Below are 25,938 nucleotides of genomic sequence, written 5' to 3' on the forward strand. Positions count from 1 at the left end.
GGTGGATATCATTAGCACAGACAGTTGAGGCCTCAACGCCCAGATTAAAAATTGGGGCATTGGTCTTATGCTAACTTTCTTAATCTAAGTCAAGACAGACTGGTTAGATCATAAGAAAGAACAGCTCAGAAGAAAAGCTTGTTAAATGTTAAAGTGACAGATAACCTGTTCCTAATCTCCAGTGCTTCATTTCCGATTTTCCAAGATACAAGAGACTCACTCTGGAAACTGATGTGGAAATATCTTTGTATATATTCTTAATCAAACTAAGCTTATATGTTTCATTGCTTGTTCTCAGAATAAGTAAAGCTGCTATACTTATAAGTGCATTGTGTATTCTATGACATAACCACCAGTCAGCCTACCCACTACACAATTCTCTAGTCTATTGTGCAACCTGACTTAAATACTGTACTTGTAATTCAAATAATGTGCCACTTCCTCATGCAAGCTACAAAACTCATCCCACATTGGGCAGGGGAAAAGTGAAATCTGGCTGCACATATTTCCCCTTCCTTCAGTTCAGCTTCTTGGCGAGGGGGGGGGGGGGGGGGGGGGAAATCACACATTAGCTGATTTGGATCCTTAGGAAGATAGAGAGCTGTGGGTACATGAACCCTAATACTGTTGCTGTGGAGTAACAGTGCTGACTTATAGAAATGACGGCAGAAGACCAAACGACCCATCCAGTCTGCCCAGCAAGCTACGCACTTTATTTTTTTCTTCTTCCTTTTTTCTCACACCTGTTAATCTTGGCTTCCAGTACCCTCCAGCCCTATTTCCCCACCACCAATGTAGAGAGCATCGCCAGATCTGCATCCATGTGAACATCCAGCTCAATTAGGGGTAGCAACCTCTGCAACAAGCAGGCCACACCCCTGCCCCTGTCCACCCAGACTATATGATCCAGACCCCGTTGGTTGCAGTCCACACCCCGATCCTCCCTTCCACATTCCCCCTGCTGCTGAAGCAGAGAGCCATGCTTGAAAGAGAAGTATCAGACTCTCTCCCTCGCTGAAGCAGAGAGCTACACTGGACATGCATTGAAAGTAAAGTATCGGCCCAGCTACACCTCGCTTCCCTGTGAATAATTTTTTTTTTATTTTATTTTTCTTCCACATTACCTCTTGCTGTTGAAGCCCAGAGCCATGATAGAGTCTCATCAACCCTGTGCATGTACACTGAACAAGGGCAAGGCATTATCTCCAGGTAGTAGCCCCATTTCCGCGAGAGCCACATTAACCATCAACAAATATTGAATAAGCCTAATAACTGGTAATACCTATAGCCTATGAACTCACCGTTAATTTTACATACTCTTAACCCACCCCTGTTTTTTGTTTTTATTTGGAGATGGCAGCCCTCCATCCTTCCGCTCCGTGAAGGTGGAACACCAACCACTGGCATCCCGCTCCATGAATGCCTCTGTGGCTACTGCCGCTCCGTGCAGTGTTTTGCTGCCTCCTCTTTATACACGTCCTCTAGACCTGATGGATCCACAGTGTTTATCCCATGCCCCTTTAAAGTCCTTCACAGTTTTGGACTTCACCACTTCCTCCAGAAGGGCATTCCAGGCATCCACCACTCTCTGTGAAGAAATACTTCCTGACATTGGTTCTTAGTCTTCCTCCCTGGAGCCTCAGCTCGTGACCTCTGGTTCTGCTGATTTTTTTCTGACGGAAAAGGTTTGTCGTTGTCTTTGGATTGACTACTATGTCTCAGGCTGTTTCCCGCACTGGGAAATCAATATGGTTCTTTTCTCCTTATGTCTCAGTTCCAACACTGTCAATCCTAGAGAGCAGTGGGCCCTCATTCTCTTTTGTCATCTCCCTCCTGAATGGAAGGCAATCTTGTTCTAAACATTTGCTCTCCATTGCTAATTGGATAAAAACTTCTGAAACTCTGTTCCGATTGGCTCTCACACTGTCTTGCTTTTGAATATATTTGTTGGCAAGGCTGCTACTTATAATCCACAGCTATCTCCCTGAAAGTGTCTGTGAAAAGGAAAATACTGACTTTCAAAGTCCAGTGCCTTTGTTTTAAGGTCTATAGGAAGTAATGCTTAGAGCACTTTATGATAATAGTAGTCTAGGCAGAAGGTTATGCAGGTGAAGCTGAAAGAAAGCATTACACAACTAGGCCCTGGATCTTGTACCCTTCTACTCATCGACTTTCATAACAAAAATCTTTTAAAAACCTTATTTCAGCATAAAAGTAAAGTTCAAATTTCAGATTTAAATGAACAGCACTAAATAATGCACTGAGTTTCTCAGGAAGTAAATACCAAGTCTACCCCATTAAAATTCTTTTGCTTGATCATTTACACAGAAGTGTGAAGTTTCAAGGCATTTTGCATGCCTGGTATACAAACTTGTTTTAGTGCACTAACAGTAAACTCAAGAAAAACAGTGTATATTAAGAAATTGCATTAAAATATGAGCTAATAGCTCACCTTAGTATAATGGCCCCTATGGTATAAAACATAACTGTGGCATTAATAATGTGGACATGTCTACAAGGATAAAGCATAAGCTTTGGCAAGTTAAATGTAATACATTCTTTAGACAGGCTAAGAGAAAAGCTTGGCCACAGAGGGAAAAATAAACTTTTTAAAATATATCCAAAGTAGAAAGCATGAGAGGGAGTTAGTTGGACTTTCAGATGATTGATTAAAGGGCTAAAGGGGCACTTAGGGAAGACAAGACCATCGCAGAAAGACTAAACTAATTCTTTGCTTCAGTGTTTACAGGAGGATGTTGAGGAGATTCCCTTAAACTGTCTCCGGAATGGATGACAATTCAGATGAACTGAACCAAATCACGATGAACCAGGAAGATCTAATAGGCCAGACTAACAAACTGAAGAGTAGTAAATCACCTAGACCAGATGGTATACACCCTGGGGTTTCTGAAAGAACTAAAAACTGAAATTTCAGACCTAATTCAATTTATAACCTATTATTAAAATCATTCATTGTACCTGAAGACTGGAAGGTGGCCAATGTAATTCTGCTATTTAAAAGGGCTCCAGGGCTGATCTGGAAAACTATAGACCAGTGAGCCTGACTTCAGTGCTGGGAAAAATAGTGGAAACTTATAAAAGAATAAAATCACAAAACATTTAGTCATGGTTTAATGGGCCACAACCAGCATGGATTTACCCAAGGGAAGGCTTACCTCACAGAACTCCTACATTTTTTTTTTGAAGGGGTGAATAAACACATGGACAAAGGTGAACAGGTAGATGTGATGTATTTGTGTTTTCAGAAGGCATTCAATGAAGTCCCTCATGAGAGGCTTCTGAGAAAACTAAAAAGTAATGGGATAGGAGGCAATGTCCTTGTGGATTGCAAACTGGTTAAGAGTCAGTAAACAGTAGCATGAAATGGTCAGTTTTTACAGTGGAAAAAGGTAAACAGTGGAATGCCTCAGGAATCTGTACTTGGACCAGTGCTATTTAATCTACTAGATAAAGGAGCCCTGACCGACGTGTTGCAAATGCGCAGTAGAGAGCAGCTCTACTGCGCATGCACGGGTGAGCACATCGGTCAGAGCGGAGCGTGCCTGAAAAAAAAAAATGGCAGTGGCGCGTGCGAGGGAGGGACACCCCCCCCCCCGGAGATCTTCCCTCTGCGCCATCCGAGGGAAGGGGTTGTGGATGAGCTGGGAGGGGATGGGGAAGGGAGAATGTGGGAGAGGAGAATGCGGGAGAGGAGAATGCGGGAGAGGAGAGGGGAGGAGGGCAGTGGGAGACAGAGGGATGTGAGTAAGTGGGAAGGGTAAGAAGTTGTGGAGAAGAGGAAAAGTGAGTGGAGGAGGGCTGAGGGAGAGGGAAGGGGTTGTGGATGAGCTGAGAGGGGATGAGATTGAGAGAGGGTGGGGAGAGACAGAGAAGGGGAGGGAGGGGGAGACAGAGGGTGAGTAAGACAGAGGAGGGAAGGGGTGAGTGACCGTGGGAGAGGAGGATGAGTGACCGAAGTGAATGAGTGAGGGAGAAAAAAGTGTAGAAGGGTGCTGTGTTCGAAAATGGACCGAAAAAAAATGTTAACGTAGCCCGGTTACGGGCTTAATGGCTAGTATACTTATAAACGATCTGGAAGGTGAAGTGATCAAGTTTGCGGATGACAAAATTATGCATAGTTAAATCTCAAGCAGATTGTGAGAAGTTGCAGGAGGATCTCATGAGATTAAAAGACTGGGCTTCCAAATGGCAGATGAAATTTAATTTAGACAAGTGCAAGGTGATGTATATAGGAAAAAATAACCCTTGCTGTAGTTACATGTCGTCAGGTTCCATCTTAGTTACCATCCAAGAAAGAAAACTAGGTGTCATAGTGGATAATACATTGAAATTGTTTGTTTGCTTTTATGATCAGCACAGCACAATGAGCAATGTTAGGAATTATTAGGAAGGGAATGGCAAATAAAACAGTGGATATCATAATGCCTCTATAGCTCCATGGTGAGACACCCCCCATCTTGAATACTGTGTACAATTCTGGTCACTGCATCTCAAGATATAGTTTTACTGGAAAAATTACAGAAAACGGCGACCAAAATAAGGGGCATGGAACCGCTGCCCTATGAGGAAAGGCTAAAGAAGTTAGGGCTGTTCAGTTTGGAGAAGAAACGACTGAGGTGGGATATAATAACTTCAATAACTAGCAGAATGTCATATAATCACGTTATAATGCTAGAGTTATTCTCCTGAGGTTGGCTTCAAGCCCCTTCTCTCTGTTATTCTCTCTACTTTGATTATCTGTCTCTTCATTTCCAATTCCAAGTTATTCACCCTTGTTATAATGTAACTTTTACCTTCTGCTCCCAATCTGTCTCCTCTTTTGAGGTTTGACTAGTTACTGTTAATGTACTATCGTTCTATGTAAACCGAGTTGATTTGATCTGTATCAAGAAAATCGGTATATAAAATCCCTAAATAAATAAATAAATATGATAAGAGTCTTCAAAAACATGAAAGCACTTGAACAGGTTAATGTAAATTATTTATTCTCTCAGGTAACAGAAGGACTAGGGGCACTTCATGAAGTTAGCAAGTAGCTCATTTAAAACAAAACGGAGAAAATAGTTAAAGCTTTGGAAATAATTGCCAGAGGATGTGGTTATGGCAGTTAGTGTAACTGGGTTTAAAAAGGGTTGAATAAGTTCCTTGAGGAGAAGTCCATAAACTGCTATTAATAAGGAATAGTTGCATATAGATATAGTTGGGATCTATTTAATATTTGGGTACTTTCCAAGTACTTGTGACTTAGATTGGACACTGGGACACAGGATGCTGGGCTTGGACGGAGCCTTGGTCTGACCCAGTATGGCATATATATTATACTCTTATGTGCAGGGTAGATGTGCTTACAGATATCCGACACTGCTTAGATCCCAGAAAAAAACAAAACAAAAAACTTGACTTCTCAGAGACTAGATTATTTTACACTTCATGGTTTCTAGGAGTTTTAGTGTGGCAATCAATAGCTCACATTACATTAGGCACTGATTTTACATGAAGGAAGCATTTTTGGTCCAAATATGCCTTAAGATTAATTTGCTATAGGTTGTGTTAACTTGTACTTTACTGATACATTGCCAACTGAATACCCAGCATAAGAAAAAAAGCTAGCCAGATCTTATGCATGCTTTGCAGGAGTACAGCAATTTCTCTTTGAAGCAGTCCTGGCTGTGTGATTCAAAGTCTGGTCTCAGGACCATTAATGTGCAGGGATTCCAGCTACAACCATGTTTTATGCAACAGACAAATGCCATGTAGTCCAGAGGTGTCTTCAATCAATCAGGTACAGCAGACCAGAGACTTAAAGATATGTTTTCATCAAGCTGAAGGCAGAATCCAATAAGATTACAGGCAGGACTTTGCAACTAGATGGTTGCAATAAGTTACAGACAGGCCAGGGGCCCCAAGCAGTTGCAAAACAGGGAGCCTGGTCCATTGTCTTAATTATTTCTTTAGACTTAAGGGCCATATGGATTTCTACACATGAATGCCCGGCAACCAAAGTAGACATAACTGATAGGTTTAGAAGTTGTTTTTCTTCTTAGCAGGCAGATTCGCACATAGCACATGTCCACTGACATATCAACTGGCAGAGAATTTGTTGACCAGCATATGCTGCTTAGATGGATACGCCTGTCAAAGCATCAGCCGCTTCAACAAGTTTATGTCTGGCTATGTCATCTAATTTCAGCTGTACAGACTGACTGCTATTGAACAAACAGGACCATTTCAATACAGTTCTGTAGCATCCATTTTGTCTTCCTCAATTCTGTTTGGTTCACATAGCACGCAGCTACTTTAAGGTTGACTTGGCTAAACTCTATACATGGCCAGAAACTAATCAGATAAGGAAATAATCCACAGGGCACCCCGCAGCTATTTGTACCAAGCTTCAGAAAGCCTCCTCCAGTACAAATGTAAGAGTGAAAACAAGACAGCAGTACTTATAAACCTTGGGCCTCTACTTCAGGTCACCTTATTTACAAAAGGTATAGTCTGCCAATCCACAAATCTTGTCAGAATACAGTGAAACATACACAGTCATTAAGACCACAGACAACAACGAGATCATTTTGTTGTGTTTTGAATGTAGACTTAACGACTGTGTAGTATACAGACCTCCATCATAAACAGACTAGATGCACAGAGAATTAATTGAGGATATTCACAGGATTGCTGGAAAAGGGAAGATGCTACTGCTAGGGAATTACAATCTGTCAGATATTGAACAGGACATCCTAACTGCAGTATCTTCTAGAAGTAGGGATATCCTAGATTCTCTGCAAGAACTGTTAAGTCAACTGGTAACAGAACCCACATGGGAAGGGGAAACACTGGATCTAAGGCTAACACATGGTCAGTATTTCTGATGTTGTAGTGGATGATCATATGGGATCCACCATCCAAAGATAGTGTAGTTCAATATTAGGACAAGAGGTGAAAGTTCATTATAAAAAAGGTAAGAGTCCTAGACTTCAGGGTACTTCAAGTAGTCGTCAACTGGATGAGAAAATCTAGGAGAAATAGAAGAGCAATGGGAAAACTAAAAAGGAGGTATCATAAAGGGCAACTAATCTTTTTGTTAGGAAAATAAAGGGAAGAGGTCATTATACTTTTTTAAAGAAGTAGCTGAAGAGGTAAGAGAAAAGGTTAGCGTTCATAAACTAAAGAGATTGCAGAAAGAGAAAGACAGGTGACAATATCTGAAAAAAATGAAGAGAAGCTGGGAAAGTAATCAGGAATGCAAAAATTCAAATAGAAGCAAAATAGTAAATAGGGTAAAACAGGAAGACTAATATTGTAATGATAGAAGGAAGGGCAAAAGTGCATTGTGAGACTCAGAAGTAACCGGGATGATTTAGAGGCTGATGAAGAAAAATAGGAAATTACTACTTACCTGATAATTTCCTTTTCTTTAGTACAGACAGGTGGATCCAGAACAAATAGGTTATGCACCTCTACCAACAGATGGAAACTGAGCAAAGCTGACATCACAGCATCCTGCAGTGCCATCAGCCCACCAGTATTCTCTGCAAAAACCAACGGTGGGCAGACTAACAAAACGTGATTAACAGATAACCATTCCAGTACTCAGCCAACAGGAAACACAGAGCTCAGACCAAGAATGTATTAACACTTACCAGTAATCCCTGGAAACATGCAGCCACACAGGAGGACAACAGCACGACCTACCAGCAGCCAAGAGCAGGAAGCTGGATCTACCTGTCTATACTAAAGAAAAGGAAATCATCAAGTAAGTAGTGAATTCCCATTTCTTAGCATTTAGATAAGTGGATCCAGAACAAGTGGGATGTGCCAAAGCTACTCCCGAACAGGGCAGAGGCTGCCCATGGTCCAGTCAAAACCGCATGGGCAAAGGCTGCATCCTCCCGGGCTTACAGATCCAGATAATGCCTGGATAAGGTGTGTAAGGAGGACCACGTCGCAGCTCAGCAAACACTGATGGGAGCCCAACAATCTAACCTCCACTCATGACACAGCCTTTGCCCTAGTGGAATGAGCCCTAACCTGCACAGCATCCATATATGCAACTGTGACTACCTCCTTAATCCAGCGAACTATTGTAGCCCACGAAGCTGGCTTGCCCCGTTTACTTCTTCCGTGGAGGACAAACAGGCGATCCATCTTCCTGAGAGTTTTAAGAACCTCCAGATACCTCACGATGTCTTGACATCCAAGGGTCACAACAGTGGAGGAATATTGACATCTCTCTCCCTATCCACAGATGGCAGGGAAATTAACTGATTCAAGTGAAAATCCAAAATTCCTTTTTGCCAAAAGTGGTTAACAGTAACATAACATATATAATATATATGTTATGTTACATATATAAGAACACAAAATTCTATTCCCTACTCAATACGGATTCAGAAAAGCTTCAAGTACTGAATCCCTACTCATCTCCTTGACAGACTACCTCACTATGGGCCTCGACAAAGGACAGGCCTTCCTACTGATCTTACTGGACCTCTCGGCAGCATTCAACACCGTAAACCACGCCACACTACTAAACCACTGGTGAACATCGGTATTACAGGAACAGCACTAACCTGGTTCAAGACATTCCTAGAGAACAGAGGGTTCAAGGTTAGAATCCATAATAAAGAATCCCACCAGTACCCTTCCTCGCTAGGAGTTCCGCAGGGCTCCTCACTCTCACCCACACTATTCAACATATACCTTCTCCCACTCTGCCAGCTGTTAAACAAATTGAACCTAAAACACTTCCTATATGCCGACGATGTCCAGATCGTGATCCCCCTCAAAGAATCCTTCACCAAATCTCTAGAATTCTGGGAAAACTGTTTTCAAGAAATCAACGGCCTACTCTCCAGCTTAAACTTAATTCTAAATTCATCAAAAAGCGAATTCCTGCTCATCTCTACAGAAAACAGCAACATCACTATGAACCCGCCAGCCAACTTGCAAATCTCAAAAGTAAGAGACCTAGGAGTTACTATAGATAACCGGCTAAACCTAAAAATCATTTATTAACCAAACAACTAAAGACTGTTTCCACAAACTACATGTACTAAAAAGAATAAAGCCCCTCTTTCATTTTCATGATTATAGAACAGTTCTGCAAGCAATAATCTTCGCTAAGATAGACTACTGTAACGCTATCTTACTAGGTCTCCCATCATCTCATACTAAACCTCTCCAAATGATCCAGAACACTGCAGCCAGAATACTAACAAACAAGAGGAGAAGAGACCACATTACTCCCATCCTCAAAGACCTGCACTGGTTGCCAATCCACTACAGAATAATCCATAAATCCCTCACCACAATCTACAAATCTATTCATGGACTTGCTCCACTCCATCTACAAATAACTCTCAAAAAACACTCCTCCAGACCCATTATAGAAGCTTACAGAGAATATCTACAAGTACCACACGCCAAAGCCACCTAACATATAACATTGAGAGATCGGGCCTTCTCCACAGCAGGACCCCCACTATGGAACTCCATCCCCCTAGAATTACGACAGGAACCCTGCCTTCTAACCTTCAGAAAAAGACTCAAAACATGGTTGTTCAAGCAAGCCTTTCCGGACCCTTAATGATTTGCCCTCCTCAAACTGATCCAGACACTACTAGTTACTGCAACTTTCTACCAGCTATGTTAATCTGCTATCTTCTTCTTCTACTCCCAGTTTGAATCATCCCTGTTTTATTGTAACTTCATCTTTTCTGTGCACTTGTTATAGTTTTGTACTGTTTATGCTAATGTTATAGTTTTGTACTGTTTATGCTAATGTTATAGTTTTGTATGTTATACTATTATTGTTCACACCTTGTTCAATGTAAACCGGCATGATACGACCAACCGTGAATGCCGGTATAGAAAAGCACTAAATAAATAAATATAAATAAATATAATATATTTCATACTGGGTCAGACCAAGGGTTCATCAAGCCCAGAATCTTCAAAGGTTGCCAATCCACATCAAATACCTGGCAAGTACCCAAACATTAAATAAATCTCAAGCTACTATTGCTTATTAATAGCAGTTTAAGGATTTTTCCTCTCAGAACTTATCCAAACTTTTTTTTAAACCCAGTTACACTAACTGGTATAACCACATCCTCTGGCAAAAAATTCCAGAGTTTAACTACATGCTAAGCGAAAAAACATTTTCTTCGATTTGCTTTAAATGAGCTTCTTGCTAACTTCTTGGAGTGCCCCCTGGTCCTATTTTCTGAGAGAGTAAATAAGTGGATTTACATTAACTTGTTCAAGTCCTTTCATGATTTTGTAGACCTTTATCATATCTCCCCGCCCCCTCCCACTCAGTCGTCTTCTCCAAACTGAAGAGCCCTAACCTCTTTAGTTTTTCCTCATAAGGGACATGGAACTGCTGCCCTATTTTGGTCGCCCTTCTCTGCAATTTCTCCAGTGCAATTATATCTTTTTTGAGATGTGGCAACCAGAATTGTACACAGTATTCAAGATGTGATCTCCCAAGGAGCGATACAGAGGCATTATGACATCCATCGTTTTATTTGCCAATCCCTTCCTAGTAGTTCCTAACATTCTATTTGCTTTATTGATCACCACAGCACACTGAGCCAATGATTTCAATGTATGGGGAAGCAGCGCAAGCTTGTCTTGGGCTGCGATGATAACTGGAGTCAAGAGAATGGAAGTTTTGATGAAGGGGGGGGGATGGGTAAGAAGGATAAGAGAGGTGAAAGACAGGTCATCCAATAGAAGAGAGGGGATTCAAAAGGAGCATAGGGATTGGGTGAAGATAATATAAGGTATTGATGGGCGACCGTTGGCGGGCAGTGGGTGAGGAACAGCTGAGGCACAGAGGACGATTTCCAGGGGACCCTGGTAAGGGAAGAGGGCAAGGTGGTCGTTAATTCATTTAGAAATTGAGGAGGGTCTTGTTTGGAGATATATCTTGTACCTGGAGGGGACAGTGGATTACTCATTGTTAAAATAAATAAATAAATAATATAGGATAGTTATTTAGGGATATTTCAACGGGAAAGGGATAAAATTGTTTTATATTGGTAGTTATAGTCGGCCTTTTTTCCCTGCGCCAGCCTCTGGCCGGGGCCATGCCTAAAAAAGTCAGAGAACGCCCCCGCCTCCTGGGGAGCCGTTCTCCTGCGGCCCAGCCCGCCCTCTGCCCCCCCCCCCCTTCCTTCTAATGCCTCCGCTTCTCCTCACCTGCTGCTGCGAGCTGCGTCGCCGGTTCTTAGCCTCGCGGCTCCTTCGCGCCGGTTTCCTCCCCCTCCTGGTGATTTCCCCCAGGCTGGCGGTTTTGCGTCTCCGTCCTTATTCACGGCGGAATCGGGGGAGAGTGGCCCCCTCGCATCTCGCCGGGAGACGTCCCTGAGGTCTCCCTTAATGCTTCAGCCATGGAGTTCAGCTTCCTTGAGGAGGGAGTTCCTCCTCCTGCCCCGGCGCCGCCTCTGCCTGGCCCCTCCGGTCACGCGCGCGCGGCCCCAGCCTCGGGCAGCGCTCGCTTAAATAAAAAAAACCCCTCCTGGGGATTGTGTCTGTTGTTGCTGCTCCGGTCCGCATGGGTTCGCGTCCGATCGAGCGCGAGCATTTCTCGCCGACCCAGGGCACATGCGCGCGGCAGGGTCTCCCCAGCAGCGTTTTCTGCTCGCGGTGGGCAGGCACTTTGGAAAAAAGCGAGCATTTCTCCTCCTCGCGGGAAAGTGGCCAGAGGTGAGTATGTGCAGCCGGTCATTAGGGGTCTCAGGGGAGCTGGGGCCCCCAGCACAACGCGGGCCTCTTTTGCAGTTAGCAGAGCCTCAATAGGGGTGAGACCAGGGGAAGCCTTTATGGGTGGAGACATACGCGGGGATGTTGAGTTACAGAGGCAGCAGGAGCGTGGGGTAAGTGCGGGAGGTGTGCGTAGGGATGATCAGGGTTTTGGAGGACTGCCTACCAGGCTGGGTAGTGTCACAGGAATGAGTGGGGCAGGTCAAAGCACTTCGCAGGTGCATGATTCCTATTCTACTACTGGCAGGAGTTTGAAGGTTAATGTTAGCAAGGGTTGGAGTGCTGGTGGTAAGTATATTGAGAGCGGGGGAGGGGGTTGGGGCACTAGCATAGGCAGGGAGGTGTCTTTCCTTGCAGATGCAGATGAGGACGATGGCCCGGGTACGTCAGCGCGAGATGCTTGGAGAGAGAGAGATTTACGGAGGGAGTTAACTCAGCTGGAGTTTGGAAGGGAGGACGGCGGACGGCAGGTGGCGGTGGATCCGGGGATCACGGTGTCAATAGGTCCAGGTGAGAATGCGGAGGAGAGTATGGGGAGAAAAAAAAAAGAGGAAGGGGAAGAGAAAGAGGGATTCATCTTCCAGTTCTTCATCTAGCACTTCGGATTCCTCTGAGGACTCATCAGAGTCTGGCCCGAGATATAAATCTGCGTTAGAAGCGGGCCCGGTACATGGGGTGGGACATTCAGCTAGTGCAACATTAGCTGAGTTATGGGAGGGAGTTCCCAGGAAGATACGGGGAAAAATACGTAAGAGGAAGTACGTGAATATTTTCAGCTTACTGGAGGGCAGGAGAGGAGGGACGAAGAGTAAGAAGGAGGATAAGAAGAAGCATAGTAAGTCTGGAAAGGTAAAGGTAGCTAAGAATATTGTTAATTGGGTGCGGGGATTTTTAAGATTAGCTAGTGTGGTGGGGCATTACGATTCCTCGCAATATGGGGCTTTGCTGTCCTATGCGGACAGCATATTGGGAGCGTTTCGGGATTACGAAGGTTGGGCATGGCTCAACTATGATGAGAAATTCCGAGACAAAATGGCCGGGAATAAAGCAATGTCTTGGGGAGGACAGGATATCAATTTGTGGCTCACACAAATGACATATAAAGGATTCCCTGCGGCAAAAGGGGCGGGATGACAGGGTAGCATGGGGGGGCAGGGTAGAAAGGGAAAAGGGGGTGGTAATGATACCTGTTGGAGATTTAACAAAGCGGTCTGCCTGTTTCCCGATTGCAAATTCAGACATGTATGTGCCATATGTGGGGGGGCACATGCAGCTATCAAGTGCGGGCAAGGAGTTAGCGGACAGCAAGGTAGAGGGGGAAAATCCTAGCGAATGGTTGCAGTTAGCAAGGTCGCCAGTGTCTCTTGGGGCAATGAGTTATTGGTTAGATCTTTATCCTAAGAGAGACATAGCCAAATTTTTATATGAGGGGTTTAAAGAGGGTTTTGTAATTCCTTATGAAGGCCCACTGGGCAGAGTGAAAGGGAGGAATGCTCTTTCAGCCAGGGATTATGCAGATATTGCAAGGGAAAAAATTGGGGCGGAAGTTAGTTTAGGAAGGGTGGCAGGGCCATTTGGTTTTCAGCCGTTTAGTAACATGCACTTGTCCCCAGTTGCAGTTATTCCTAAGAAGGAGGAGGGTAAGTTCCGTTTCATTCTGAACTTGTCCCATCCGAGAGGTAGGTCAGTGAATGACTTCATTCCCAGAGAATTCTGTTCGGTTCGTTATGCTTCGTTTGACGAAGCAGTTAGTTTAGTGCAATTAGCAGGGCGGGGAGCACTGTTAGCAAAAGCAGACATTGAGTCAGCTTTTAGGTTATTGCCGATTCATCCGAGTTGCTTCCCATTGTTGGGTTTTTCTTTCGAGGGTAGGTTTTATTTCGACAAGTGTTTGCCGATGGGCTGTGCGGTATCGTGCGCCTTTTTTGAGGCGTTTAGTACCTTTTTACATTGGGTAGTAGAGCAGAAGACAGGGTGTAAAGGGGTGCTACATTATCTAGATGATTTTTTGTTTGTTGGGCCAGCTGGTTCGGATGTATGTCAAAGACAATTAGACGGATTTTTGCAGGTGGCAGACGAACTAGGAGTACCGGTAGCGCGTCAGAAGACAGAGGGTCCGGCATCCTGTTTAGTATTTTTGGGCATAGAACTCGATTCGGAGACCTTGGAGCCGCGGTTGCCAGACGAAAAGGTTTGTCGTTTAAAAGAATTGGTGAGGGTAGTGAGAAGGGCGGTAAGAGTGACATTGCGGCAGATGCAGTCCCTCATAGGGGTACTGAACTTCGCTTGTAGGGTAATTCCAATGGGGAGGGCGTTCATTCGACGGTTGTCCAGTACAACTGTGGGAGTGAGAGCTGGCCATCACTTCATTCGAGTGACTCGTAGAATAAAAGAAGAGCTGGGAGTGTGGGAGGCATTTTTGGAGTCTTTTAATGGTGTGTGTGTCATGCAATCTGCAGAGGTTTCAAACAGAGAGTTGGAATTGTACACAGATGCGGCCGGGGGGATTGGTTTTGGAGTGTATTTTCAGGGAAGATGGTGTGCCGAAAAGTGGCCAGCGGAGTGGGAATCGGAAGGTTTAACGAAGAATATCACTTTTTTGGAACTATTCCCGATAGTGGTGGCATTGTGCTTATGGGGAGAGAAGTTGGAGCATAAGAAAGTTTTGTTTTGGTGCGATAATTTGGGTGTAGTGCAGGTTATTAACAGGTTATCCGCTAAATGTGCGAAGGTGTCCGAGTTGTTGAGGGAATTGGTTTTTAGGTGTTTGGAGTTAAACGTTACCATTAGGGCGAGACATGTGCCAGGGGAATTGAATGTAATAGCCGATGCACTTTCTCGTTTCAAGTGGCAGGAATTTCGAGATCTGGCGCCGGAAGCGAATATCGAAGGAGAGCGGTTTCCGAAGCATCTGTGGCTGTTGGGTCGGGGGAAGTGTGGTCGCTGATTAAGAAGTCTTTGGCTCCATCTACATGGAACTCTTATATTAGAGGTTACACAATGGTAGCGCAATATTTGGAAAGGGAAGGTTGGACGGATGGCGATGCGAAAGTGGACTGTATCGTGCGCTTTATTTTGTGGGCCAGGAATATGGGATACTCGTTAACTGCGGTGCGTTCTTATCTAGCGGGGTTTTCCTTCTTTCAGAAATTGAAGGGATGGGGGTCTCCGGTATCTAGTTTCCTGGTTAAAAGAATTCTAGCAGGATGGAGAAGGGATAATGGCGTTTTGCCAGATAAGAGGTTGCCAATCAGGTATGATGACTTGCGGACGATAGTCAGTTGTTTGCATGAGGTATGCTGGTCCGATTATGAAGTGGTTTTGTTTCAAACTGCATTTATGTTGGCATTTTTCGAGGCAATGAGGGTGAGGGAGCTGGTTGCTTCTTCTAGAATAAACGTGGAGGGTTCTGGTTTAAAAGCAAAAAACGTATGGGTCAGCAATAAGGCAGTCACTATTTGTATTCATCGTTCCAAGACGGATCAATACGGAAGGGGACAGTTTGTCACTTTAGTGCCAGCCTTGGATACGGAGGTGTGTCCTGTTTTGAATGTGCGGCGTTTCGTGGAATGGAGACCTCAGTTGGGCGGTTTATTTTTGTTGCATAACGATGGGTCGCCGTTGACAGTGTTTCAGTTCGGGCAGATTTTGAAAAAAGTAGTGCGATTATTAGGGTGGGATGCATATCGTTTTACCTCGCACTCTTTTCGGATCGGGGCTGCGACTTCGGCAGCAGAGAGCGGTTTATCAAGCAGAGCAATACAAAATATAGGAAGATGGAAGTCCAAGGCATTCCTGTCGTATGTGAGGAGATAAAAAATAAAATAAAAATCAATCAATGACGGAGGGAAGAGCAAGCGAGCTGTAGCGGTTGCAGCTTTTGGGGGATTGGAGTTGGGGGACACAGTTATTAATTGTTGTTTGTTTTTTACAGAAAGTCGAAAGTGGCAAGGGGAACAAGAATGTGTATGGGTGGTGGGCCATTCTTTCATACACTGGGCGGCAAGCCGAGCAGAGATGAGGCCGTATGGAGTGAATTTGGAATTGGACAAGCATAACTGGAAGATCAGATGGCTGAGTCACTGAGGAATGAACTGGGACGGACTGTTACCTTTCTTGCAAATATGCGTTTTGGCATATGATCTTCCAGCAATTTTGCTGATTCACTTGGGTGGGAATGATGTGGAAAAGGGCTCTTGTAAAGAGTTGTTGGTAAAAATCAAGAAAGACTTTAGCCAACTGTTGAATGTGATGCCAGTCACTCGGTTGGGGTGGTCTGATATCATAATAAGGTTAAAATTCCTGGGATGTCCGCTATGGTATAGAGGAGTGAAAAAGTTAAACAGGCAAATAGGAAAGTGGTTAGTGAAAGAAGGGGGGTTTTGGGTGCCACATGATTGGGCGAGGGTGGTCATTCCAGGATACTTCAGGTCTGATGGCATACATTTATCTGCAGTGGGTATTGATTTGTTCAATAATACACTGCAAGAAGGTTTGGAACGAGTTATTAAGGAAATTAAGGGCCGCAGTGGGGGGGGGGGGGGGGGGGGGACAATGACAACGGTGTTGTCGATTGTTCTATGGCGGAAAACCCGAGCCCAGAAATGTTATTGCTTTGGTTGTACTGGTAAAATTGAAAAATAAGGGGGGATCTCGTGCAACGCGGGGGGGCTGTTGCACTAGATGGACAACGAGCAAGAGGGGGGCCGATGCTCGGGGGGTTATGGCACCAGGAGCGCTACCACTGGAAGAGGTGGGGTGCACCATCAGGTGACCAGAAGAATGGGGTATTGTTGTATTGTGTTAAAAGTTTGAGGGCTTGGGTATTACAATAAACTGCAGCCTTTTTATTACCAAACAAAGTTGTTTGTGTGTTATATGTGAAAGTCAATAGCAATGAATAGTGAGGATGTATAGGGAGAGCGACAAGAAGAAAGAAATAGGGGTGGTGAAACCTGTAGTGATTCTTGTATCTCTCAGTTATATCCACTACGATGTCTATATCTCTTTCCTGGATGGTAACTCCTAAGATAGAACCTAACATTGTGTAACTACAGCATGGGTTATTTTTCCCTATAAGCATCACTTTGAACTTGTCCACGTTAAATTTCATCTGCCATTTGGATGCTCAATCTTCCAGTCTCACAAGGCCCTCCTGCAATTTATCTCATTCCGCATGAGATTTAACCACTCTGCATAATTTTGTGTCATCCGCAAATATGAACACCTCACTTGTCGTACCCCTTTCCAGATCATTTATAAATATATTAAAAAGCACCAGTCCAAGTACAGGTCCCTAAGGCACTCTACTGTTTACCCTTTTCCACTGAGAAAATTGACCATTTAATCCTATTCTGATCCCTGTCTTAACCAGCTTGTAGTCTACAAAATGCCTATCCCATGACTTTTTAGTTTTCTTAGAAGCCTCTCATGTGGGACTTTGTCAAACACCTTCTGAAAATCCAAATACACCACACATCAACAGGTTCACTTTTATCCACACGTTTATTCACCCCTTCAAAAAGAAGTGTAAGATTTGTGAGGCAAGACTTCCTCCCTTGGGTAAATCCATGCTGGCTGTGTCCTAGAACTTATCTAAATGTTTTGTGATTTTATTCTTTATAATTGTTTCCACTGTTTTTCCCGGGACTGAAGTCAGCCTCTCAGTCTATAGTTTCCTAGATCACCTCTGGATCCCTTTTTAAATAAATCGGGATAACATTGGCCATCTTCTAGTCTTCAGGTACAACGGATGATTTAATACTAGGTTATAAATTAATGTAAAATAGATCTGAAGTTTCATTTTTTACTTCTTTTAGAACCCTGGTGTGTATACTATCCGGTCCAACTGATTTACTTCTCTTCAGTTTGTCAATGTGGCCTACCACATCTTCCAGGTTCACCATGATTCAGAAGAAATGAACCAAATCACCACCCTCTAAAAAACGTCTCGGAAAGGGTATTCCCCCCCCCCCCCCCAACCTCCTCTTCAGTAAACACCAAAGCAAAAAAATCCTTTAATCTTTCCGCAATGGCCTTATCTTCCCAAAGTGGCCCTTTAACCCCTCAATCATCTAACATCCAACAGACTCCCTTGCAGGTTTATACAGAGGTCAGCACTGACCCCCCACTCAAACTCCTCATTCACCACTATGTTTTGTTTTTTTCCTGCCACTTTAAATGTGGGTGGGAGCCTCAGGATCTGCATTAGACTCCCAGGCCTCCCACTGCATATTTAACACATTTCAAATAGGTGTACTTATTTTACCACAGCTGACCACCTTCTTGGTCAACCCACAATAAAATATTTATATTGAATTGACTAGTAATGATCTTCTTTGCAAGCATTTGCATTATTCATGCATGAAAAGAAGGTCATTGCAAGAGGAAACCTGGGCAGGGAGATACAAAATATCATGCGCATTAGCACTACCACTGCTTGATTCACCCCCCATTAAGTGAGCTACTCAGACTGTGTCAAAATCATTTATAGTATACATATCTTTGTATCTAATACAGATTGACTTACCAATTGTTGCTGCAAGTTCTGGATCAAATGTATCATCTGTGAATCTTAGAAGAAGACTGTAAAAGATACACAAAATGTTTGCTTGAACTTGAATGATCTCATTAGTATGTCACACTTGTTACCCATTCCTGATATTCTGTTACTTTTCTTAAACTTATATGACAGAGGCCAATGTATTAAAGTGCAATGAGCCTAAAAAAAAGTGTATTAACATGCATTAAACCCGAGTTTAAGACACTGAACTAGGCTTTACATACTTGTTTGTATGTAATAGTCTGAGTTAATTTTATCACATTAGTTCATGCTACTGAGTTGCTTTGTATGCAAATGCATACACAACAGTTCAGTATTAAATGGAATTAATGCAAACCATATAAAGTTCTACAATTTCTGTTAACCCACCAGTGAGGCAAGAACTTAACTACACCTCAGAGTAAGTCATAGCCTGTGTGTCTGGATATAGCGTGGAGAGTGTGTTGTAATCTGTCTGCCTATGCCTTTCCTTCTGGGTACAGGTGCCTCTGTACTATATGAGTGTATAAAATTACTCCTTTCAACAACTTAAAAAAACAAAAAATGGGGGCTTTGAGCCACTGTATGGCTGCCTGGTGAATTTTATTTTATTAGACAACCTTATTTTTCACACACTTGCAAAAAGCATTCTGTCCAGGTCAGGTTAATACCCTTCATGTATATGTATTCATCTGACCTGGACAGAATGGGGTTTTTGGGCACACACACACCCTACCCATCATGAAAAGGCCCTAACCAATTCCATGAATGAAGCAGGTCATGGCTGAAAATGTTTGCTCACCACATACTATGTTATATACAATTTCCAGAAGTGTAATTTTTCTCTGGAAACTCTTGACCAGCTGCAGTACCATTTTATGAAGTATTGTTTGCCTGTTGTCAACTTTGATCTGGCACTTAGACCAATACATGACCTAGTTACTGAAGAATGTTCAGCTCTGGAATGTTATCACAAGACTATTGCACCATCTCACACATTCAACATAACCTTACAAAATAAGCACCAAGACACTGTGGAAACTGAGCTATAACAGTACATAGAAACATGATGGCAGAAAGAAAGAGACCATATAGCCCATTTAACCTACCATTCCAATTTACGTAACCCTTTCAATTCCCATCACTCCAGAGATCCCCTGTATTTTATCCCATGCTTTCTTGAATTCAGATACCATTTTAGTCTCCACCACCTCCCTGGGAGGCCATTCCATGCATCCACTGCTCTCTCTATATAAAAATATTTTTTAAGATTACTCGTGACTCTCCCCTTTTACCCTCATACCATGAACCCCTGTTCTAGAGCATCCTTTCTGTTGAAAAAAAGAGGCTAGTCTCCTTAGCATGAAAACACTTGAAATATTTAAATGTCTAACATATCCACCCTTTTCTCTAGAGTATACGTTTAGATATTTAAGTGTTCTAAAGCATATGAGAATAGAAAGAGACCACTGATCATTTTAGCAGCCATCCTCTAGACCAACTAAGCAATTTATATCCTTTTGAAGGGGTTCTCCAGAACTGTATTCCAAATTAGGTCTCACCAGGGACTTATAAAGGGGCAATATCACCTCCCTGTCAACATCAGCTGCCTGAGGAACCTAACACAAATTCACTGTGGGGCATCAGATAAAAAAATAAAACATTTTTGCTTGTTTCTGGACACACTTTTATATTAAAGAAAAAAGGGGCTAATTTGGGGTTTGATATGCTAAATAAAGAATTTCATCTATTTTGCACCTCTTAGAAAATTACTTAATACTCCAATAATAAACTGTGGCATACACAAGATTAAGAATTTTATGCATATAAAGAGGCTTTTAAAAACTGCTTTTACATGCACAATCCCTCTAAAAATCATTCTATAGGGTTGAATTGTCAAAGGTTTTACATGCATAAATGGGCTTTTGAAAATTACTGTGATATGCTTTTACCATCATACCTGCTTTGAAAATTACCTAAGAGCATGGAATACAAAATACTAATAAAGTTTTATTTCCAGCTGCTGGATCACATTAACAATATTATGTATAACACTAATGCTATGTACACCTACTAGATGAACGTCAAAAAGGCACCCACAAATCCCAAAATTATTAAACTTAGGACAAGATTAAAGTAGCAGAAAGCATTTAGACAATCAATTGACTAACAAGTCCCCATGTCTAAATTTTATTCAGTCAGCATTCACAGTGAAGCATCAGGGAACTTTTACCTACAGTAACTCTGAAAAGAATCACAAGCACAAGGCTTGTAGATGTTTTATCATTAAGATAATAGGTGCTACTCCGTCTATTTAAGATAGCCACTATAAGCTCTGCCTCATCTCGGGTTTCTCAAAGTCAAATGACTGTACTAAAAACTAACATGCATACACAGCAACATCGCAACTCGAAAAACGAGCCCGAGACAATACTTGACCCACATAAAGGACTTATTTAAAGATAAGGAAAACTATTTCAACTCCCACCATCCCCCTCACCATAAAACTCTAAACTATCCAGATTACAGGAAATGACTTGCAGTACTGAGGTATGTTTACAAGCATTTGTCCACACAGCCATTTTGATCTAAGCGGACTTCTGTAGCTAATAGAATGCTTTGTGAATAAGACAGACTATTAGCTCGGGTCACAGTCCTCGTGCAGCAGCATTAACCACCTCCTCGTCACTGGAATAGTAAAGCAAAGAAAACATTGCCGGCCTCACAGAACCACCACCACCCCACCATGCCCATCGGCCTGCAAGGCTCAGAGCAGGCAAGAGACCAAGACGCGATAGGGACAAACAAGGCTGAAACCGTGCCAAGGAGGCGAAGACCCAATGACCAGGGCCCTACCCCGCCTCCGCGTCCCAGCCCTTCCTCAGCACCCCTCACCTGGACTTGCCCACCCCGCTCTCCCCGATGATTAAAATCTTTAGCGTTGTCAATACGTCCTCCTCCATCCTGCAGTCCACCTCGCTTTACGCAACTGACGTGCCGCTCCCCGCCGCCGTCCGCTTATACGTGCGCGCCCCCGCCAACCAGTGCCTGCCTCTCCGCGCCTCTCTTTCGCGAATAATGTTTGAGTATCTGCATTGCGCCTGCGTGGCTGACGCTGAGTAGCTGGGCGCTGGACGCTGGTCGCTATTGGTTGATAGCTTCGTGTCTATGGAAGTTTTGATACTGATTTTCTAGTATGGTTTTAACAGAAAACACTTCGGGGTAAACAGATAACACTATGTGTTGAACGGGGGGGGGGGGGGGGGGAAGGAGAGAGTAAACAATACTATAAAAGAAAGGTTGTTAAATTGCTTTGCTTCTGCACATGCAAGAAAAAGAATTAAATGAGTGTTTCCAACCAGTGTGCCTTTAGACCTGATTAGGTGTGCCACTTCCTAAATGCGCAGATCTAGACCGGCAGTTAGGCTCTGCACTCAGCAACTGGAGTTACCAGTGGTGGCTCTTAACGTGTAGGAGCTTCTTTTGAGAATATATGAAATCTTGCATACCTCTTTCCCTATTTATAGCATGAGCCTTGGAGTTTAGTAATTAATGAACAGCATTCAGGACATGGATAGCCAGGCCCCATTTTCTGTGGCATATGCAGTGCATACAACACTGCCTGAACTTCCTCCTTTGAATTCTTCCAGCCTTTCTTATCCCCCCCCCCCCCCGCCTGAGTGTGCACTGAGCAAAAGATATAACTCAGTGAGTGTTGGGAGCAGCAGCAATGGAGGAGCTGTGGCAGCCCAGGTAAGTAACTGACAGACTGATTCAATAAGGTGCATACAGCAGAATGCACAGTTTTACCTTTAGTTGTGTGCACATTTTTGGACCAATTTTAAAAAGGCCACGCGCATAAAAAGTGGGGGTTATGGGTGTGGCTGGGCCCTGCGCGCTGCGTGCATTTTCTAAAAGGCCCAACCATGCGCAGAACCACCAATATGCGCAGAAGTGCCGAGCCTAAAAAAGGGGGCAGGGCAGGAGCTGGCCGGGACAGTGGCCATTAGGCCCTGTCCTGGGCAAGCACACGCCGGCAGCTGGCGAGCATGCGTAACTTCTGCTCCAAAGGAGCAGGTAAGTTACGAAACAAAAAAAAACCAAATCCTAGTTATAGTTAGTATATCGGGCGGGGAGGAGAGAGGAAAAGGGAGGAAGGGTAAACGAGGGTAAAGGAAAGGTCCCTCCCAGTCCACTCCTTAATTGGAGTGCACTGAGAGGGAATTGGGTAAAGGCCCGATTGCGTCATTGCGCATAGATTGCAAAATCCCCGCCCCCCCCTTGCGCATGCATGAGTCGTGGGCCACCCGCACATGCACACGCAGATTTTAAAATCCAGCGCACATGTTACTCTTGGAGGAATTCTGTGCACAAAAACTTAAAATTCTGCAAACTTTATATTGGTTAAAATAACACAATTTAGATGACAGTCTTTAAGTAATTAGATTTTAAATTAATACAGAAATGAGTTATTATTTAAAGATGCAGAATTTTAAATATTTTGAGCAGAATTTTCCTAGAAAGTCACTGTAAGAGTGTCCCTTCCACTCGCTCTCCCTACTCCCCTGGCCACTTTGCTCTCTCAGGCCGCAACTCCTCCACCTGCCAGTATCTCTCCCCTCCGCCTCTAAGCTCAACCCCTTCCACTCTATTGCCACTCCCAGAGTTTGACCCCGTTCTCAGTACAGCCTGTCATACAGGCGCCCTCTGTCCCTTCCTCTCTCACACACATGCTCCCTCTTCTTTAGTGCACTTACACACACCCTCATACAGTCTTCCTCACTCTCTCATACACACACATCCCCTCAAACAGGGTCCCTCTCTCTTGCATACACACCCACCAAGCTCCCTTTCTCTCTTACGCATACACCCTCACTCAGGCTACCTATGTCTCTCTCTCATGCACTCTTTCACATAGGCTCTCTCTCACACATACACAATCCCTTTACACAGGCTAGTACCCTCACATATACACGATCCCTTTTTCATACACACCAGCTCCCAATCTCTCACACACATACACACTCCTTCACAATCTCCTCATATAGGCTCCCTCTCTCTGGCACCCATACTCAAGCATCCCCCCCCCCTGCTCTCTCTCACCTCCCCTGCTCTCTTTCACACCCTCCTGCTCACCCCCCCTGCTTTCTCACACCCCTCTTCTCTCACCCCCCTGTTCTCCTCTCCTCCCACTCCCTCCCCCTGCTCTCTGTTACCCTCCCCCTTTACCTCCCCCTCCTCTCTACCAACCCTTCCCTCCCCTCCCTCACACCCCATCCCCTCCTCTCACATCCCCTCCCCGCTCTCACACCCCTCCCCCTCCTCACACACACACCTCTCTACACACATTCACTGTCATCAGGCCTTCATCTTCACTGTGAGTGGAGCGGGTCCCAAGGCACATGGGAGCCTTCACCTTTGCCGCAAATGGCGCGCTCCGTTCGCGGCATGCCGGGGCCTTCATATTCGCCGCAAACGGCGTGTGCTCCATTCGCGGCATGCCGGGGTCTCCTCTGCCATTTTCTGCACAGAATTTGGCAATTCTGCGCGGGGGGGAGGGGGAGCATTCTGCGCAAATTCTGCATTACGCAGTAGCACAGAATTCCCCCAGGACTAGCATGTGCATGCAGCCATCGGATTTTATAACTTGTGCGCACGCATGTTATAAAATCGGCACGGCCATGTGCACGCACCAGGAACGGTGTGTACATGGACGCGTGCGCGCTCCTTTTAAAATCAAACCCTTTGTGTGCATAAACCTTATTGCCAATCCAGCAAGGAGTTTTATACACATAAAATGTGCATATAAAACTGTAAGTTCTAATTAGTGCCCTCACATGGAAATCCCATGCAAATGAAGGCATTAAGTATCACTCCCCAATGCAGAGCAATGGAAATTTTACTCGGTCTGAGGGAGCCTCTTTTGCAACTAGAAGAACTAGTGAGTCAGAAACACTCAGGGCCAAAGCTGTCCAGAGATCAGTTTCAGTAAATCTTTTTAGATGGTGCCAGTACTGTGAAATCAATATTTTCGAATTATCAGCCTCTCGGTTTCCCTCAGACTCAAAGGTCCTCCATAAGAGGCTCATGGATAAAATGAGAACCTTGGGAGTGGGCACCAAGGTGGTAGAGTAGATTACAAACTGGTTGACTGACAGGAGACAGTGTGTAATGATAAATGGAACCTACTCTGAAGAGAGAATGGTGTTAAGTGGAGTGCCACAAGGATCTATTTTGGGACCGGTTCTGTTCAATATCTTTGTGAGGGACATTGTGGAAGGGATAGAAGGTAAAGTTAGTCTATTTGTGGATGATACTAAGATCTGTAACAGAGTGGACACTCCTGAAGTAGTAGAGAGAATGAAGAGTGATTTAAGAAAGTTTGAAGAGTGGTTGAAGATTTGTCAGCCAAGAAGTGCTGAGTCATACATTTGGGGTGCAGTAATCCAAAAGAGCTGTATGCGATGGGGAGTGACAGACTAATGTGCACAGACTGGGAGATAGACCTTGGGGTAATAGTGTCTGGTGATCTGAAGCAAGTGAAGCAATGTGACAACGTGATAGCTAAAGCCAGAAGAATGTTGGGCTGCATAGAGAGAGGAATAACCAGTAAAAAATAGGTGATCATGCCCTTGTACAGGTCCTTGATGAGCCCTTACCTGGAGTACTGTATTCAGTTCTGGAGCCCGTATCTCAAAAAGGTTTGAGACAGTATGGAGGCAGACCACAGAAGGGCGACCAAATTTATGTGGGGGTCTGTATTGGAAGACTTCTGAAGAGAGGCTGAAGGAAGAAAGGAGGTACAGATACCTGAAAGGTTTTAATGAAGCATGAACTTTGAACCTTTTCCTTTGGAAAGGAAACTGTACAACTAGGGGTCACAATATGAAACTCCAGGGGGAGTGATTCAGAACCAATATCAGGAAATATTTCTTTATGGAGAGGGTGGTGGATGCCTGGAATGCACTTCTGGAAGAGATGGTGAGGATGAAAATAATAAATAAATTCAAAAGGTCGTGGGATAAACACTGCATATCCCTAAAGGCTAGAGGTGGAAATGAAGAAAAGGGTGCATGGGTGTAACCTGCATGGAGTGGCAATTACTACCCTTAACCAATCAGCCTTAATGCTTTTGATGCAACTGCAACATCGTTGTCCATTTCAATGGATGGGGGGGGGGGGGGGGGGGGGGGGGTGGGGGGGGGGGAATTGGATTCAGACGATAGCCAACACTGGGCCCTGACTTTTATGGTCTGGACTACTGATATGCAGACATTAAGGAAAAAAGCACAGGACTGCTTCTATGGGCAAGTCCAAAAGCAAAGCATGATCAAGCAGCATTGTTTGAATTATCAAGAAGACTCTATACCCCATAAAAATGGTTCTAGCAGTAATTTTGTTATGGATTTGACCGTTGTTTGGTTTTGAATGTAAATATTACTACCCTTAACATAAGGCTTGGAGGTAACCTGCATAGAGTGGCAGTTACTAACCTTAACATAAGGCTTAGGTGTAACTGGCACGGAGTGGCAGTTATTACCCTTATCAAAAGGCTTGGGTTAACCTGCATGGAGCGGCAGTTACTACTCTTAACAGAAACATAGGAG

At 44.0% G+C, this 25,938-nt stretch overlaps 1 protein-coding gene across 1 annotated transcript in view; it reads right to left on the reverse strand.

Moving 5' to 3' along the window:
* The window catches only part of RAB18 (RAB18, member RAS oncogene family), a 48,171-nt gene extending 26,792 nt beyond the window's left edge, over positions 1-21,379 (reverse strand). The window contains exons 1-2 of the mRNA XM_029588640.1: positions 21,227-21,379; positions 18,320-18,375 (exon numbers count right to left, since the gene is read on the reverse strand). Of these exons, the coding sequence (XP_029444500.1) occupies positions 18,320-18,375; positions 21,227-21,294 (124 nt within the window). The 5' untranslated portion in view covers positions 21,295-21,379. The remainder of the gene's footprint in view (positions 1-18,319; positions 18,376-21,226) is intronic.
* Positions 21,380-25,938: the final 4,559 nt, after the last annotated feature.

Source organism: Rhinatrema bivittatum, chromosome 2, assembly GCF_901001135.1.
Source record: "Rhinatrema bivittatum chromosome 2, aRhiBiv1.1, whole genome shotgun sequence".
NCBI lineage: Eukaryota > Metazoa > Chordata > Amphibia > Gymnophiona > Rhinatrematidae > Rhinatrema > Rhinatrema bivittatum.